This window comes from Emys orbicularis, chromosome 4, assembly GCF_028017835.1.
Source record: "Emys orbicularis isolate rEmyOrb1 chromosome 4, rEmyOrb1.hap1, whole genome shotgun sequence".
Lineage (NCBI taxonomy): Eukaryota > Metazoa > Chordata > Testudines > Emydidae > Emys > Emys orbicularis.
Window position 1 is genome coordinate 51,669,823 of NC_088686.1, and position 12,869 is coordinate 51,682,691.

Consider the following 12,869-nt stretch of genomic DNA (forward strand, 5'->3'; position numbering starts at 1 on the left):
CCACATGTGCAGTAACTTGAAGAACTGTGTTACTACTTTTTTAGTCCATTGCTTTTTCATATGTATGTGTGGCAATCATTCGGCAGTACACGATTCAGTGTAAGGGGTTCCATTGTCTGCATTAAGTCACATATTTAAAATGCCCATCAAAACAGATCCATTAGCAAATTCAAGAACACCTTGCATTTAACAAATTTAAAACACAAAAACAAACTATTAAGGTTACCAAGAAATTCAGAAAACTAACAAAAACTAACAAAGCTAGAAACAGACATCTTAAATTAATTTCAAATATCTTAATTCTGACCTGCAGTAGAAATAAATTAAAGTTTTTCTTAAATTTACTGATACTTCCATTAATCTAAAGGAACCATATTCATTTAATGCTAATGGTAAACAGTCACAACAAATAAAGAAAACAGTGCTATTTTAAACTCTTCTATTTTCTGAAAAGTGAAGTCTCAACTTAATAGATATGTCTCACACACAGCTAAGTTTAACCCAGCAGTTGCACTTCCAAAGTGATTTTTTAAAAGCATTTATTTGCAAAACGATCAAAATATGTTTTACGCATAAACATAATTACGGGAAGCCTTTATCAAAATTAGGGAAATAAGTCATCAAGAATATCATGCCATCCTGAACTCACCCTGAAGGGAATCATTTTTCAACACACAATTTTACTATTGAAATTTCAGCCATTCTTTTAAACCATTGCATTACCAAGCAACATGCTGGAGTCATACTGTTGAATTTAAATTGAAATCCTACATTAAAATAATTGCCTTTGTATTGCAGCTAGGGTGACCAGATGTCCCAATTTTATAGGGACAGTCCCGATTTTGGAGGCTTTTTCTTATATAGGCACCTATTACCCCCCATCCCGTCCCGATTTTTTACACTTGTTATCTGGTCACCCTAATTGCAGCATCTACAAGTTCTGTAAACATTTAAATACAGTAAGTTAGAATCAGTGGTTCTCAACCAGGGATGTGTGTACCCCTGGGGGGTACGCAGAGGTCTTCCAAGGGGTACATCAACTCATCTAGATGTTTGCCTAGTTTTGCAATAGGCTACATAAAAAGCACTAACAATGTCAGTACAAACCAAAATTTCATACAGACAATGCCTTGTTTAGACTGCTCTATATACTATACACTGAAATGTAAATACAATATTTCTATTCCAATTGATTTATTTTATAATTACATGGTAAAAATGAGAAAGTAAGAAATTTTTCAGTAATAGTGAGCTGTGACACTTTTGTATTTTTATGTTTGATTTTGTAAGCAAGTAGTTTTTAAGTGAGGTGAAACTTGGGGGTAAGCAAGACAAATCAGACCACTGAAATGGGTACGGTAGTCTGGAAAGGCTGAGAGCCACTGTGCTATATCATTTAATTAGCCTTACTTACCTGGGCTTTGGAAGCGGCAGAGGGTATTTTCATTCATTCTAGTACCTTTCTTCTAGCTGTTCACTATGGAAATTAAAAACAAGAGGTCAAAAGTATTCAGTTTGTTGAGGATGGTACACTGCATTTTACTGTATTTAATCCAATTTTCTTTTAAACTCAAGAAGTTGAGAGACTAAAGCACCGACTTCTAAATTTTTCCTTTTACAATGCTTCCAAGATGGCCTCAAAGTCCTAACAAATTAAAATTCATCTTTCACTCTGAAAGGTAAAAGTTGAAAAGGATAAAGGTTGAAAAGGTGAAATTTGATCTCCCTTTAAAAAATACACAAAAGATCAGATTTCACTCTATACTATACAGCGTTTCTCAAACTGGGGATCCCGACCCAAAAGGGAGTCACAAGGTTATTGTAGGGGGGTTGCGGTATGGCCAACCTTACTTCTGTGCTGCCTTCAGAGCTGGGCAGCCAGAGAGCGGCGGCTGCTGGCCAGGCACCCAGCTCTGAAGACAGCACCACCAGCAGCAGCACAGCCTTCAGAGCTCGGTGGCCGGAGAGTGGTGGCTGCTGGCTGAGCACCCAGCTCTGAAGCCAGCACCAGTGGGGGGTTGTCACTCTTTTGGGAGGAGCAGGGGGTTCGTCATGAGCTTTACAAGTTTATATTTTGCTGTTTTCAAATACATATTCATGCTTTGTTACAACACCATGAAATTTAAGATTTAAATATCTGAAACCATGAAATTCAAGATTTTTAAAATGCTATGACCGGGAAATTTATGAAATTTGGTAAGGTCCTAACAATAAGCCTTTCATTAAGGCAATTTGCCTCTGACTTCCCCAGCATTTGGGAACCAAACCATGAACAAGTTTTATTTCCTTTTCCAAAAGATACTTTTGCAAACACACTGGCAAAGACCTTGCAGTTTGCCTATCAAATTAGTGAATTATGCATTTATTTAAATGCAAATTTGTTCTCAATTAAAATCAACTGACAAGATTTCAGTTTCTGCAAAAAACACCACACAACACACTGGGCCACACTCTTGCCTGATGTAATTCACTGAACTTTAGTGGAGTTACACCAGGAAGAAATCTGATCCATTTTGTTAATATTTACTACAGCATTTCCCAAAATGTAGGATGCAAAGTAGCAGCTGTGGAGGAAAGGAGGGCATGGATAGGCCTTAATTGTTTTCCAGAACTTTTAGCTATTATGCTTACGAAGAAAACTTGATCCAAGTATAACTGATGCAGTGGTGTCTCCCTGAAGTTGCAGACAGCGTTGATTAGATTTAAGGTATGAACTATCCCAATCATTTAAATGATCAAAACACATGACAAAGTTGAGGAATATCACATTATGAAGATCTACAGAAAGTGACCGATTATTTTGGATAGACCTGTTCACATTTTACACCACAATAGGGCTAAAGGCAGTTGACTTCATTTTCCTTACTAAGGGCTCAGCTTCCAAAAATCTGGGAAACGCTGGTTGACTGAACAAGAAACATGCAACAAAGCTGAAAACTATAGCCAATCTTCAAGGAGCTGCTGGCAATGCACATGGGAAGAAAACTGTAACATTTCTAGGGATCAGAAGTAAGACATAGAAGAGGGCTATTGGGTCATGTAATCCATCTGCTGGTGCAGGAATATCTATAGAAGTGAAGGCTTGTGCTTGAAATAATCTGAAATCACTAGTTATACAATTTAATGTGTCAACCTTTTTATTCAATCTCATTTTATTTTAATAGTTTTGGACAATTTTAACTTCAGGTTATATATCTACATACTGTATATCACATTTATTATGCCCTTATGCTGCCAAACAAATCAATTAATCAAGATTGGCAGAAATGGCATCAAGTGACAATTTAACTGAATCTGATAATCTACAAAGAAGTTATTTTTCCCACCCTTCTTTGGTGAGGGAGTCAAGAACAGAGTTTAAAACAGTATCTTACCTTTTTGGAACTTCCCTTGAAAGATGTTTTTTCTCACTCAGCAATGGCCACTGGCACCCTCAAGGTCTTCAATCTTCAAGGGCACTCGAACTGAGGGACCATCTGTACAGGTAAAGAGGATCCCAGATGTCAGTACCCTATGGCTTAATGAAATGGTGAAAAATCCTGATAGATAGAGGGAGCTTAGGTTTGGTTGGCAATGAGAAGCACAAATGTCAGAACCTAACATTGCATTGTCTCTTTTGGGTTGGGGAGGAGAAGAAAGAGGAGGAAGTGCTACTAAAAGCAGTGGGTTGCTCTCTTATCTCAGTGCAGTGTGCCCTGGAGTTTTTAATTCACAAATTAAGGATCTGTGAGAGCAAAACCTTGCCTGTGCACAAAGCCCCCAACTCCAGTGGGGGTTCCATACAGATGCAAAGGTTTTCCTGCGTGGATCTAGTTGCACGATTGGAGCCTAAATCATTGCCCACTGGGTACAAAAGTGAGACAGTAGTCAACTATTTTGCCTGAATTATTGTTTCCTCAAGTCTGCCACTAATTTTGAAATCAAATATTTCCCACATTTAATCAACAGCTGAAGTCTATAAGAAATGGGAACTTGCAGGCAATAGGTAAGATGGCTCCTAAGGACTGTAGTACCTTTAATACAGAAACAAAAGTTGTTTTAAAAATGAAATTGGTTTACAATACCTTGCAATTGGAGTCTACTTCCTAGAGGACTGTTTACTTGGGGGAAAAACAACTAAACCTAAGGAAATGCTAGACAAGTTAATACGTAATAAGTGATTTAACTTGTTTTTGTGCTACTGGCCTTCCAATATTTTAGTGTCATGCCTACTTACAATTACTATATACCAAACCTCACAAACAGCCCATACTTATGGCACCTCGCTAACCCTACTACATTGTTCTCCAGAATCTAAGCTATCAGTTTCAAAATAAAGGGCAAGTCCACATTACAAAATTAAGTCGACAGAAGTTACATCAATGTACATCTGTCAGTTATTAAGTCGCTTTTGCATGGCCACACTACACTTGTGTCAGCAGTGTGTGTCCTCACTAGCAGCGCTTGCACTGATGCAGAGAGCAGTCCACTGTGGGTAGTTATCACACCGTGCAACTCGCCATCATCTAATGCGGGATGTTTTGGGAAAGGTTTCCAATGCCTCATGGAAGCAAACAAGTCGCACAGGGGTGACTGGGAACAAGGTTTCAACATCCCAAGATGCTGTTTTCTCCATCTCATAATTTTATCTGCATCCCATGTTTTGGCCTCTTTTCAAAAGCAAACCCACATGTCAGCCATCGCTGTGAAAAGCATGGATCCTGAACAGCTCTGCACTACTGAGTGTACAACGCGCCTGATCCCACACACGGAGCCGCGGGCAACAAGACAATTCCTTGGAGGCTAGCTTGCTGTGAGACATAGAAACAATTCACGGTTATTGTTGGCATTCACAGAGCAGCTGCAGATGGAGGAGCATCAGTTCTGGGCCCGAGAAACAAGCACTGACTGGTGGGATCGAATCGTTATGCAGGTATGGGATGATGGGCAGTGGCTGCAGAACCTTTGGATGTGCAATGCCACATTCCTGAAGTGTGTGCAGAGCTCACCCCAGTCCTCTGGCACAGCGACACCAAAATGAAAGCAGCCTGACAGTGGAGAAGCCGTGGTAATCACTGTGTGGAAGCTTGCAACATCAGATTGCTATCAGTCAGTCAGGAATCAATTTCGAGTTGGGAAATCCACCATGAAGGCTGCTATGTTGCAAGTGTGCAAGGCCATTAATTGCATCCTGCTACGAAGGACTATGAATCTGGGCAATGTCCAGGACATAGTGGATGGTTTTGCAGCAGTGGGGTTCCTGAACTGCGGTGGGGCAACAGATGGCACACATATCCCTATTTTGGCACTAGACCATCTTGCCACAGAGTACATCAACAGAAAGGGCTACTTTTCTATGGTATTGCAAGCTCTGGTGAATCACCGGGGGCATTTTATCGACATCAGCGTGGGATGGTCAGGGAGGGTGCATGATGCACACATCCTTAAGAACACAGGCCTCTACAGAAGGCTGCAAGCAGGGGCTTTCCAGACCAGAGGATTACCATTGAGGATGTTGAAATGCCAATACTGATCCTGGAAGACCCAGTCTACCCCATTATTCCCATGGCTCATGAAGCCATACACCAACCACCCCATTACTCCCGTGGCTCACGAAGCCATACACCAGCCACCTCAACAGCAGCAAGGATCGCTGCACCACAGGTGCAGAATGACATTTTAATGTGCCTTTGGCCATCTGAAAGTCTGGTGGTGCTGTCTACTTATGAGATTAGACCTCAGTAAAAACAAAATATCCCAATGGTTATAGCTGCCTGCTGTGTGCTTCATAATACCTGTGAAGCTAAGGGGAAAAGTTTCTGCTGGGGTGGAGGTGGAAAAGCTGTCTGCTGATTCTGAGCAGCCAGATACTAGGGCTATAAGAAGAGCTCAACATGGAGCTATATGGCTCAGGGAGGCTTTGAAAGACCATTTTAATAGTGCAAAATGTGCATTGCTGTAGTGTGCTCTGCCTGGCTTTGGTTTTTTGCACCCCAGTATGAACCTTGTAATGAGTGCTGTGTATGTAGTAATAACAATAGAGGCATTTGCAATGTTGTATTATTTGTGACTGTCAGCCCCAGCCAGCATATGTTGTGAATAAAGATCAATTAAATTTCAACAGACTTTTATTCCAAACCCATACAGACATATAACTGAATGAAACTTTATAAATACAGGGAAAAAAACCTTTGAAGGGGAAAGAACAGCCCTTTTCATTTCACAAACACATACACCAATCGTGTCTCTCACACGTCAGCATATGCACGGCTGTGATTGTTTGTACTCTCCCCAAGGGTGGAGCGGTAGGGATCCTGCAGCAGCCCCAGATGCCACGTGGAATTTGGGGAGGGGAGGGTGTAGGGAGATGTGGGAATGCAGTTGTCCATGGGCTGCAGAGAGAGGCAAGCACAGGTCTGTTGAACCTGAAGGTCAACAAGAGTCACCAGCATGTCTGTTTGCTGCTTGAGAAGTGCTAGCTTCTCCTGCTGCACGTCTCTCCTTTTCCTGTGCTTTTCTCCTCTCCGCTTTATCCCCGTCCAGTCTGTCTGCGAGGGTGATCCTTAAGCCCTGTCCTTGATAGGCAAAGCAACAGAGGCTTGCAGGATCTCTTGAAATACATCATCACGCGTCCTCTTCCTTCTTCTTATCTGGCTGAGATGCTCTGCCGGTGTGGATGGAGAGCCCTTCAAGGCCACATTTCAAGCTGCAAAAGATAGAATAGTACCTCTGTTCATTGACTGTATTCACAAGATAAATGGAAACTTGGTATACTGAACTTACTCCCCTTGATCCACACAAGTTACAAGCACTACATTCTTACTTCTCCTTGGGATTCATGGAGCACGACAGCAGTCCCAGCCATGGTGAGTACGGCTCGGGGACGAGTTGGGACAATGGGAGTAGGGGGCTAGCTCTGGGGTATAAGTATATGCAGATTGGGCAACTGAACATTTGCACAATTTTCCACAGGCAGTGAGGATTTTAGCTGATATCTCACTCCTGAGGGTAACAGAAGCTGAAAGGGAATAGTTCCTGCATGTGTCCGGCTGCAGACCAGGGTCTCTATGCTTCTAGCCTGTGTGCTGCAATGGTGCTTGCTGAATTAATTCCTGAGTGGTGTTGGAAAGTGTCCTGCCGCTGTGGAAGAAATAAGGCAGCCCTCCCTAGAAACCTTTAGCAGGGGATTGCAGACTACCTCCAAGCAAGTTTCCTTGAGATTTCTATGTAGGATTCACGGGACATCCCAGTGCACATAAACAAAGTGCAGGGCCCCCTCTGCCTAATTGTACAGCGAAATGAGAAGCAGATAGTGAAATAACCAATAGAGGTAGAGTTGCTATCTCTTATAGCGTGATTAAAAAAAGAGTAAATGAATAGGTGTGTTCCCGCAATATCAAAGCAAACTGCATACTTACCAGAGGTTCCTTCCCCTGCATCAGGCTTGCCTATGCTGGCCTGTAGGGACTGGCTCAACTGCGTCACTGGATCCCCGATGGCCTGTTCCCCATACTCCTCCTCCTCCTCCTCACTGTTCACTCCGGGGGCCTGTGACTCCAACTCCCTTGAAGTATCCCCCAGGCCCTTAGGGTGGTGGTAGGGTCTCCGCCGAGGATGGCACGCAGCTCTCTGTAAAAGTGGCTCTGCACCAGTGCAACTGTTAGACTCCCTTGCCTTCTGGTACGCCTGTCGCAGTTCCTTGGCTTTCTCACAGCATCGCTGAGGGACCCTCTTGTAGCCCATGCCCCAAGCAATCTGCTCATAGATATCGACATTTCTTCAGCTGGAATGAAGCTGTGCCTGCACAGCGTCTTCTCCCCACAGACCCAGGAGAATCCACATCCTGTGTACTTCAGGCAGGAGCGCGTTTGCAGCATGGAGCCGGTTGCTAAGCAAGCTCTCCAGGCAGAGCGAACAGGAATTGGAATTTCAAAAATTCACAGGGCTTTAAAAGTGGAGGGACGTGTACATGTGTACTTGGCCGCCCAGCAGCTGAGTTCAAAATTGTGACTAGAGTGGGGATTGTGGGACGCGTCCTGGAGGCCACTAAATTTGACAAAAGTACTGTGTCACCCTAACTATGTCAACCTAAACATTACACCTCCTGCGCAGGTGGAGTTAAATCAGTACAGCGGGCGACTTACATCGGCGGGAACAACATTTTAGTGTAGATGCTTAGAGTTAGGTCGACATAAGCTGCCTTGCAACAACCTAACTCTGTAGTGTAGATCAGCGGTTCTAAACAGGGGGTCCGAGAACTCTCTCAGGGGGGCTGTGGGGCCCCATGGCTAAAACCCAGAGCCTGATCCCTGGCGCCCTCCCTCCCCAGCGCGGCTGATGCCGGGAGCAGCGGGGCTGATGCCAGGAGCCCCGGTGCTCCCCGTGGGGCAGAAGCCCTGAGCCCATGGGCAGAGATGAGGGGACATAGGGGTGTTGCACACACCCCCCCCGAAACTACAGTGCAAGAGCAGGGCAGTCTCAGGGCAGCTATACACACACAACACACACACACACACACACCTCCTTCTCTCCCCCCCTCCCTGGCCATGTCAGAGGCGAGAATCCAGAACCAGGCAGTGCAGGACAGCTGCTGCTCTGGCTGGTGTCATGGAGCAGGCAGCCGCAACGTTTCCTTGTTTCCTGCTGCTGCAGGGGTTTGAAGCTGCTCCTCAGCTCCCAGCCCCATTTGCTCATGCAGCAGGTAAGAGCCACCTGGGTGGAGGACCCGGCTTCGTGGCTAGCAGAACCCTCGGGAAACAAGGACCGCAGGGGAGCCCTCTGGGCATACAGATGTGACCCTCCTCCCTGCACCCAGAGCTACACTCCTGCCCACACATACTCCTAACTACCCTCTCCCTGCACCCTGAGTTACTCCCCTGCCTGAACACAGCCCTTAGCTACCCCTCTCCCTGAGCAGCTTTTAAACTTTTTGAGCTGAGCCCCTCCCCCTTTGAGTTATCATTTTGGTTGCGCCCCCCACCCCCCACGGACTGGATGGCCTGCTGAGGTGAGTCAGGGAGTGGAGGTGGCGCTCCCTCCCCAGACCCCACCGTGCGGAGCTGGCTCAAGCCCCGCTGGCCCCTGCCCACCCAAAACAGAAATCAAACTACATCTATGCCCCAGGGACCTCCCCCCGGCCCAGAGTCCCTCCTCCCCACTGGGCCCTGGAGTTTTTATAGCATGTTGTGGGGGGCCTCAAAAAGAAAAAGGTTGAGAACCCCTGGCGTAGACCTGGCAGGAGAGCCAACAACCAACAAGTACACTGCACGACTTTGGCAACACAGCCATGTCGCTAAAAGCTGTGTAGTGTAGACATAGCCTGAATCAAGAAGGAGCCAAGCCCAGGGAGCCTAGTTTAGCCCACTGGCACATTCAAGCACCATATAACCTTATTTTGAATATTTGCACAGCCTATTGCGAGTGGCATCTCATGTTGGCAATTTAAATGGGTAGAGCTTAGTTTCTGAGACGAGACTGGAAAAGTACTGCCACTTTGTGCCCCACAAGCTGTTCCCCTCCGCATCTGACCCCTGCTATTCACACAGCGGTATTACTGAAGTGACATCACATTTAAATTAAAAGCAGCTTCTGCTCAAGACAGCTACTGCAAATGATCATACTCTTGGGGAAAAACACATTCAAAATAAGGCTAAATTGATCTTTTTTAAATTGACAAAGTTTGTTCTTTAATTTCTGAAGTCTTTATGATTTTAAAAATAAAAGGAATGTCAATAAATGAACAAAGGGAAGATGCTTTCAGGTACATGCTTTCCATGCAGTTCAAACAACAAAGTGCTATTTGGGGCTTTCACAGATGCTATTTCAGTTCACATTGTGCCCTCTTAATTTAAATATGAAAGGGTCTTAGATTCACATTGTAGTGTGTGACAACATAATGGTAGGTCCTGAAAGAAAGCCACTGGGCTATTTGTTCAGCAAATGATACTCAGACTTCAGCAGAAATGTCCATGGAGCATTTTGAAGATTAACAACAGCTCCTCTGACATCATTCAGTCCAATCTAACAGACCCCAAGATGCTGAACCTAAAGAGCATCTTTTAAAAGTTTAACATAAAATACAGCCTTTATTCCATATAGCATCTTCCATGCAAGATTCAGTCCTCTCAGAGATGCTTCAGTTAGCTTACATAAGGAAAAGGGGGAATTACTTCCACTGGGGATGCATTATGCGTTTATAATCTCTCTCTCTGAGGGGCTTTGCTCTGCCTCTGGGGAGGAGGATGTTGGACTTCTCCCTTCTGGGGATGGGGATTTTGTTGTCTCTTCTGCCCCGTGTTCCCTGTTCCCTCCCTGTTGAGACAGGAGAGGGGGCTGGGGTCCTACTCCGCATGTTAAACCCTCTTCCCAGCCCGTGGGATGAGGGAGATCGTGATCTGTATCAGTGTATGGGTGGCAGTGCCATAGGTCAGAGGACACGAGGTCAATGGGGCAACACCCCCCCAGGAATAGGGTCGGAAAAGGGAGGGGAGGTGTCGGGGGCAAGGCGGCCCCCCCCGATAAAATCGGAGGAAGGGAGGGTCCCAGAAGGAGCTGCCCCCACCCCGGGGATAGCGTCGGAAAAAGGGGGCCCCCGAGGGAGCGCCCCCCCCGGGATAGGGTCAGAGAAGGGGCCGGAGGAGCGCGCCCCGGGGATACAGTCGGAAGGCGGGGGGGCCCCGGCGTGAAGTGGGGCCCGGGCCCGGCGGGAACGCTGATCTCGTTGGCACCAGCCTGCGGGACACGCAGCCCGGGGGAAAGGGTCCGTTACTCACACGGCAGCTCCGCAAGCAGCATCCCCAGCTCCGAGCCTCACGCCGAAGGCTCAGCGGTGTCATAACCGACACCCGATTCAAACCCCAACATCCGCTGGCGTCCCGGAAGCGGGGCGCCAAAGCCCGCCCCAAACCTGGCAGGCTGTCTCGGCCTTCGGCTATTTGCGCTCGGCTGTTGATCGATGTGATCGGCGTTCGTCTGCTTCCGCCTAGCAGCTGATCACTGTGATGCGCGCTCCTCCTAGGCAGCTTCCGAGGAGCCTGGCGGGGGGCGTGTCGTGCTGCGTCCCCGGGGGCAGAGCCGGCGCTGGGTGGCGAGAGGCGAGACATGACGCACGGAATCCCAGCAGAGGCAGGGTGAAGTGAGCTGCGGAGCGTCCTGTACCACAGCTCCTCCTTGGATAAGTGCAGAGCCCCAACTGGTACTGATGGGACTGCACTTGTGCAAACTGCAGTGCTCACATTCATCATCAGTAAGGCTAAGTTTTTGTCACGCATATTTTTAGTAAAAGTCACAGACAGGTCACGGGCAATAAAGAAAAATTCACAGAAGCCCGTGACCTATCCCTGACTTTTACTAAAAATATGCATGACAAAATGGGGAGCTGCAGGCTTCCCACACCACCCGGGGGGCCTGGTTCAAAGCTTCAGAGTCCCCCTCCACACCCATGGCGGCTCAGAGCTCCAGGGAATCCCGGACACCCGCGGTGGCTCCCTGCTCCGGGGCACTCCACGGCGGCTCCGTGCTCTGGGGCTCAGGGCCGTCCTTAAGCATACGCAGCTGTGTAGGGCACCATACGCGGCAGCACCAGCCCCGGCGACCAGACCTATCCCTCGGCCAGCCCCCCCTGCAAAGGGCAGGGCCGTCCCTAAGGGGATATGGGGCCCCAGACAACTTCCTCCGCCCTGCCTCTTACCCTTTCCCCCTGGCCCGCCCCCATTCCACCTCTTCCCCCAGCGACCCTGCACTCACCGGCAGTGGCGGGAAGCGGAGCAACCCTGCCCCAGACCGCTCTACTCCGCCAGCTCCCAGCTGCGGTGCTCCGCTTCCTACTGCCGGTGAGTGCAGGGAAAGGATCGCTCCCCGCACTCACCGGCAGCGGGAAGCGGAGCGACGCGGCTGCAGCCCGCTCCGCTTCCCTTGCCCCGGCCCCAGCCATGTCGCTCAAATTGGGGAAAGGACCGCACACGGCTCTCACCGGCGGCAGGAAGCGGAGCGCCGCAGCTGGGAGCTGGCGGAATAGAGCGGGCTGGGGCCGGGCTGCTCCACTTCCTGCCACTGCCGGTGAGTGGGGTATCCCTTTCCCCAAACCCCCTCCCCCGAGTGACACGGCTGGGGCCGGGGCGAGGGAAGCGGAGCGGGCTGCTCCCAGCCCCCCGCTAATCCTCTGGGCCTGTGGGGCCCCCAAAAGTGGCCCCCCACAGCTCCTGCCTCCCAGACCCTGGGGGGGAGGCCTGGGGCCCCACACAGCCCCCCTGCAGGGGGGCTGCGTAGGGCACCCAAATGGCTAGGGATGGCCCTGTGGGGCTCCCGCGGCAGCTGGGAGCTGCAGAGCACCGCCGCAGTGGCCAGGAGCTCACGAGGGCCTCGCCACGCACGGTGGCCGGGAGCTTGGGGTCTCCCTACTGCCTAAGAGCTCTGGGGCACCCCTGCTACTCTGCTGCCTGGGAGCTCCAGGGCACCCCTACCTCCCTCCCAGCTGGGAGCTGCTGGGCACCCCTGCTGCCCTCTGTGGCTGGGAGCTCAGCCCCGCAGTTCCCAGTCGCCAGGGAACCCTACAGCTCCCAGGTGCTGGAGGCTCAAGTCATGGAGGTCTCCATCATGCTTGTGCCCCTGCCCAGCAGTTGTTGTGGTGAACGCAGTCTGTACATTGGTATACCAGTAGCACAGTGCTTTGGACTGTGCAGAATGTCCATCTTACGTGATGTACATATCTATCAATTGTATGCAGTGTAGTTGTAACTGTGTCAGTCCCAGGATATTAGCAAGACATAGTCGGTGAGGTAATATCTCTCTATAGATGAGGTATCTGTTCACATTCTTGTTTTGTTTTAATGAGTGGTTTTGCCCTTCTCAAGGATCTGTATGTGTTGGGCAAGGGATGTGCCCTGTTACAT

General features: G+C 48.3%; 1 protein-coding gene across 1 annotated transcript in view; it reads right to left on the reverse strand.

Annotated features, from left to right (window-relative positions):
- The window catches only part of G2E3 (G2/M-phase specific E3 ubiquitin protein ligase), a 53,995-nt gene extending 43,120 nt beyond the window's left edge, over nt 1-10,875 (reverse strand). Inside the window, exons 1-3 of the mRNA XM_065403543.1 lie at nt 10,752-10,875; nt 3,375-3,476; nt 1,415-1,477 (exon numbers count right to left, since the gene is read on the reverse strand). Of these exons, the coding sequence (XP_065259615.1) occupies nt 1,415-1,451 (37 nt within the window). The 5' untranslated portion in view covers nt 1,452-1,477; nt 3,375-3,476; nt 10,752-10,875. The remainder of the gene's footprint in view (nt 1-1,414; nt 1,478-3,374; nt 3,477-10,751) is intronic.
- Nucleotides 10,876-12,869: the final 1,994 nt, after the last annotated feature.